General features: G+C 57.3%; 1 protein-coding gene across 5 annotated transcripts in view; it reads left to right on the top strand.

The window, feature by feature from the left end:
• The first annotated feature begins 4,762 nt into the window (after positions 1 to 4,762).
• The window catches only part of KCNQ5 (potassium voltage-gated channel subfamily Q member 5), a 302,911-nt gene continuing 301,673 nt past the window's right edge, over positions 4,763 to 6,000 (top strand). For 4 of the 5 annotated variants that reach the window (XM_059833303.1, XM_059833299.1, XM_059833312.1 and 1 more), the window contains exon 1: positions 4,766 to 5,121. In XM_059833303.1, the coding sequence (XP_059689286.1) occupies positions 4,766 to 5,121 (356 nt within the window). Of the gene's footprint in view, positions 5,122 to 6,000 lie in introns of all 5 variants that reach the window. The other variant, XM_059833319.1, reaches the window with a different exon arrangement.

Genomic DNA, 6,000 nt, shown 5'->3' with positions numbered 1-6,000 from the left:
CACATAAAAGGGACATCAAAACTAAATTACTTTTGAAGGTACTCCCTTGAGTTCAAGGTTAAGGGATCTCATGAAGAAGGCACCAGGAAGGTTGGACATTCCTTTCTGCTGTGTTCAGTGCCTGAATTCCTCATGCTACTGACAGTCTTGCTTCTTTCATTTATGTGAAAAAAGCTTGCAGGACAATATTTCAACATCTTGAAATATTAATGTAATTTATATAATATTCCAACATTTTGAATATTCACATCAGACCCCTGCTACAGCTGCTAGCATGTTACATGTACTGACTAGACAGCTTGTAATATGCATCCTAACATGCTGTTCACCTCATCTGACATTCTGCTAATGATTTATTATGCAATAGTGATGTTCACTTTGGGATTTCCTGGATATGCATACCATGTATTACAGGCCACTCAACAGGAACACATAGCAAATTAATTGTTCCTAACACCTGAGTGCTTTGAAAACTTATTCCTGACTCTTGTGTGCTTGTCACCAAGAATAGCTATGTGTATCCCCTCCTCCATACAATTAGGCAGAAAGCTAAAAATCTTACGAAGAGATGCAAAACTAGAGCGTACATGATACCTCACAGTGTTATATAACACAAAAAGGGTTATTAACAAGCAACTCAAATGAACCCAAAACATGATACCACAGTAAACTGACCTTTGCAAAGCGTTGCTACGAAGGCCCTCCAGCTTGCACTCTGGCTGCTTTTCTGTTTAAAACAGCCACTGTACGTACGTGATTTGTACCATTCCCCCTTCGCAGTATTTGAGCGTCTTACACTGTTCCATGACTTTGTGCTAACAAACCCGCTCTTTATTAAATAATTGCTACCACCCCCTGTGACAGATACCTAATAGAGGCACAAAGACAGAGGGATTTTTCAAATCCACGTAAATACTAAAAGCTGCATATAGGTACACGACTGGTTTTCAGCAGCTCGGGAAGCATCTGTCTGTGACTTGAGGCAACTACATGCCTGACGTGGGCAGGCTCCAGCCCCTACCTGGCCTGGCAGCACAGAGTGAGGCAGTGAACCAGACATCCTGAACTCTGGCCACTGCCCTCTAACCCAGCCGGTCTTCTTTGTTTCCCTCTTGTTCTGCCCTGTAACAAGGTTCTTCTTCTATTAATATCTACCCTGTGTCATGACTACACCAGTGCATCTCAGTATTCCTGTTATTTATCTTCAAATTAGTCCTTGTGAAGGCCTGCTTTAACTTCAAGTGTGGCTAACCCCAAAATCGCATTAGTAAATGTCTTAGAAAAGGAGTTTATGTGCTGTTGCAAAACCACATTTTTTTATAAATAAGGGAATAAGGGAATATCACTGCTGTTTAAATTATTTCCTCTCTTTTATTAAAATGGAACCCAGAAACACTGATTTTAGACAATGTATCACAAGTAACACATTGGAAAGAAAACCCTGAAAAACCCAAACATATGTAACATTTTGTTTCTGATCAGAAAAGATTATATGTATCAGCTGATCCTGCCACAAGCCAGGATATAAAACATTTGATGTCTACATTTGGAATAATGCAACACAATCTTAAAACCCGTGATTTACAATTTTGGAAGAATATGTTGTTGGCATTTGCCATAGAGCACAGTAATGGCAACTCCCCAGCTGCACTTTAGTGTGCCATTTTCCTTGTCCCGCCTGCAGGTGGGATACACAGTGCCTGCAGCCTCCAGAAGTCAAGATTCCTTGGGATGTTCTTGCCTTGGAGATTTCGTCAAGCAGATCCTCTTACTGACACCTGAACCCAGGGCGACCTTGGGCCATGCGGACACGCTAGAATTTCACACAACTCATCTCTGTAGGTATTATATAGTCTGAAGCCAAAACATCAGGGGAATTTTTTGCAGTATAAATGTAGACCCCTATTTTGCAATAAATACTTAGAGGAGGACTAGCTTTTTTACATAGCACAGTCCCTCTGCCTATGATCTTCTCAGCATTCAACCAGCGTATCATGCCCTGGTTATCTGACATATTAACAAGTAGGGATTAGATTAATTACCATCAATCTCTTCTCATAAGGCATACTTTTTAAAGCATTATTTAATAAAAGATAATAATGGGAAAATATTTTGTTTACACACTGTAAAAATAAAATACTTATTTCATCACTAAGAGCATTACTTTTGTTTGCTTCTAGCTGTCCTGGCACCTATGGCTACATTTCAATATTGGCCCATACTACTTGTGCTCACAGACTGCTTTCCTTACTATTATTTAAATTAATAGATGATTTTAAGCGCCACTAGAGGGCACAGAATTATAACAATATTTCTTAGTGGATCACAAAAAGTACATCAGGAACAGGAGTTCAGTAATTGTCATAGTTTATTGTCCAAATCCCCAGTTTAAAGCCTCAGTCCTATCAACAGTGATGCATGTGCGTAGTTCTGCCGCTGCAAGCTGTGCCATTGCCTACCCATGGCAATTAAACGAAGCTCACGTGTGAGCACTTGCGGGACGGGGGCCTTACTGAGCGGGCCGGACCATATGCTCCCAGTTGAATGGCCCAGTTTAGCTTTCTGGAACTTGAGTACCAACCCTCAAATATTTTACTCAAGTGACTAAGGCCAGTAGAGTATAAATCTAAGCGTGGTGCCAGAGACCCAGCTGATGTGAAAGGCATGCTATATACATCTTCGGCTGTAAACGAGTACATAGGGGTGAGAAAACTAAAGAGTATAAACACTTGCATATCAAGCCAGGGAAATGCAAACAGGTAGTAAATGAAGGATTCACTAACTCAATTTACAATTCAAAGAAAGAGTAGTAGATATGTGCCACTGGAAAGCTTAAATATTAATGGGGTTGCTGTGGATACTTGTATCAACTACCTAACATCTGTTTTGACATGTGTGCTGTTTCTGCCATCCCTTGTCACCAGCGTGAGTGGCCACTGCAGTTCACATGTTAAAAAGTCCCTGTTTGAAGCTGCCTGCAGTGGAGGAGGAAGTGCAGTGAAGAAAGGAAGAAGATTAAGCTCTTTATTGAAAGACAACTGACTGAACGGCTCTGGAGATGCTGTACCAGTAAATTCGTACGGTTGATGTTTCCATGTTGCTTTAGTAGAGGCACAAGTTAATGTCCACAGCCAGAAAATGACATCTACTTCACTGCTTCCTTCTTCTTTTCTGGAAGTTGGAGACGGTGTGTTAATCAAAGGCTGGAGAGCCTGGCCTCTAACTAGCCGGTACTATGAAAAAAACCCGAAATTTAATTGAATTTCTGAATGCCTCTATTGATTTTCGCATAACATTGGCGTCCACATTACCACTTTTCATTAACCCTTCACGAATTAGCGCCACATTTTCACATTGCGGTGCTCAGGCTGCAAAACCAGTGACACGCAGCTATTTTTCATGAAGTCGGTGCTGAAGTGCCCGGGCGGCGGCTCGCCCCCTCCCCCGGGCAGCGCGGGGCTCCCGCGGGGTCCCCCGGGGGGCGGCCGGCGCTGCCGAGCCCCGGGGAGCGGCACGGGCGGCGGCTGCCCGCAGCAGGCAGCCGCGGGGCGGGCTGGGGGGTGACCGGGGGGAGGCCCGCCGAGCACGGGCAATAAACAGCGGCCAAAGCCGGCGCGGCTGCCGCCGGCTCCGGGCGGGGAGGCGCGGAGCGGCCGCGCCTGCGGCGTGGTGGGGTGGATTTTTTTTTTTTTTTTTTTTTTTTTCCGCAAGCTCACCTTGATGCGGCGGGGAGTTAAAGGCCCGCTCTCGGCAGGGGGAGCTTTGTTTTCTCGGAGCAGCTCGGGCACCGAGCGGCGGCACCGCTGCGCTCCGGCCGCAGCGCGCCGGGGCCGGAGCTGTCGGGGCCCGGGGGGGGGCCCGCGGGGAGGGCAGCCCCCGCCGCCGCTGGGATTTGCTCTCTCGCCGCGGCGGGGGGCCGGGGCACGGCGGAAGCGCCGGAGCGGCGTGCCGGGCTGCGCCGCCCCCTCGGGGGGACACCCGCCGGCTCGCCTGCGCTGCCCCGCCCGGGCCGGCCGCGCTCCCCGCCTGCAGCGGGGTCCCGCCGCCGGCCGAGCCTCCCCCGCGCCGCCGCCGCGACTTAGGGCAGTTTTGTTACTTTCTCGGACTTAAATGGACATTTCGCGGGAGCGCGCGTAGCCCGCGGGCGCCGCGTCCCGTCAGCCGCTTGCCGCCCGCCCCGCCGCGGGCACCCACCGCCGCTGCCTTTGCCGCTTGCGCCCCGGGACGCGGAGGCGCCCGGCAGCGCGGCCCCTGTCTGCCCCCGCCGGCCCGCCTTTCTCGCCGACTTTTCTCCGCCGCTGGGAGGGAGAGCAACAGCTTGCCCGGCCCGGCCGGGCCAAGTGCCGCGCGACGCAGAGCGGGAGCGGGCGGCGAAAGGCACCGCCGAGCCGCGGCCCGGAGCCCTCGCCCCCGCGGCCTCTCCGCCGGAACTGCGCGGAGCTGCCCTCCCGCCGCCCCGTCCCGGGCCGCGGAGCCACGCCGGGCGGCGCTGCGGGGGCCGGCGGCGAGGCGCCGCCGCCCGGGAGGAGAGCGCGCCCGGGGGGGCGCCCGCTCCCTCGCCGGGGCCCCCGCGAAGCTGCCGCAGCCCGGCCCGCCGCGCCGGGCGCCCAAAGTGGCCCGCGCCCCCGCGCCCCGCGGGCGCCGCCCGGAGACCCTCGGCCCCCGCTGCCTCCTGCGGCCCGCCGCCGCGGGGTGCCTGGCCGCCGCCGCCCGCGCCCTGCTCCGCCGCGGCCCCGGCGCTCGCCCCGGCGCCCGGGGTGATGCCATGCCCCGCAACCACGGCGGCGGGGAGGAGGGCGGCTCCGCGGGGCTCTGGGTGAAGAGCGGCGCGGCGGCGGGCATGAAGGATGTGGAGTCGGGCCGGGGCAGGGCGCTGGCGAGCGCGGCGGCCCGCGGCGACGGCCTGCTGCTCCTGGGCACCGGCGGCGCGGCCGCCCCCGCCGGGCTGCGAGAGGGCCGCCGCGGGAAGCACGGCGCCCGCATGAGCCTGCTGGGGAAGCCGCTGTCGTACAGCAGCGGGCCGAGCTGCCGCAGGAACGCCAAGTACCGCCGGCTGCAGAACTACCTGTACAACGTGCTGGAGCGGCCCCGCGGCTGGGCCTTCGTCTACCACGCCTTCGTGTGAGTACCCACCCGCTCCCCTCTCCTCCCGTCCCGTCCCCTCCCGTCCGTACCCCGGGCCGCCGCCCGCACCTGCCCCCGGCCAGAGCCGCGCCAAGCCGCGCCGCGCGGCGCGCACCTTCCCTCCTCCCTCTCCCCTCCCCGAGCATCGCTGCGCGGCCGGCGGCTGGTCCACGGGGAGGGCAAGTCCACCGCGAGTCACGCCGAAAGTGCCCGCGAGGCATCAGCGGAGGCGGGGGAGCCGCTGCCACCTGCGGCGCGGCGCTCCGCGGGCGACGGAAAATCCGCGCAGCCCTCGGTGGGAGGTGACGGGGGGGAGGCTCGGTTCACCCGGGCAGGAAGAGCCGGAGGGGAGTACGGCGGGGAGCACATGCTCGCGTGTCTGCCGGGCGCTTGAGGCCGCCGGCTTGCGCGGCGGGCTGCGCAGCGCTCCCGCAGCGGCCGCCTCGGTGGCCCTGAGGTTAGACGGGGCGAGGGGTGCCGGCCGCTCCCGGGCCCCTCCCCGCGGCTGCGGGGCGCGGTGGATTCGCCGGCGGTACCCGCGGCGTCCGTTTCGCTTCGCGGAGACCGAGCGCTGCGCGGTTTGAAAAGTTAGCGCCGCGGAGCCTCCCGGCGCCTGTCTTCCTCCCGCGTGTCTTCCGAGCGCGCGTGGTTCCCGCCCAGCAGGGAGTGCGGGTGGCGGCGTGGGCCGCGCCGCCTTCCCACGCGTGTGCTCGCCTCGGGCGCACGGCGCGGCGGGATGCTGCGACCCGGCTGCGCCCACCTGCCGCTCGCAGCGCCGGGGCCACCCCCGAGGACGGGCGCGGGGACCAGCCTCTGCGCTGCCAGCCCGCTCCCTCCGCTGTCTGCCATTTCTGCGCTTTTTCTTCTAGCGAGTGA

This window comes from Gavia stellata, chromosome 2 (assembly GCF_030936135.1).
Source record: "Gavia stellata isolate bGavSte3 chromosome 2, bGavSte3.hap2, whole genome shotgun sequence".
In the NCBI taxonomy this organism is placed as follows: domain Eukaryota; kingdom Metazoa; phylum Chordata; class Aves; order Gaviiformes; family Gaviidae; genus Gavia; species Gavia stellata.
This window is presented reverse-complemented; position numbering and strand designations above follow the sequence as displayed.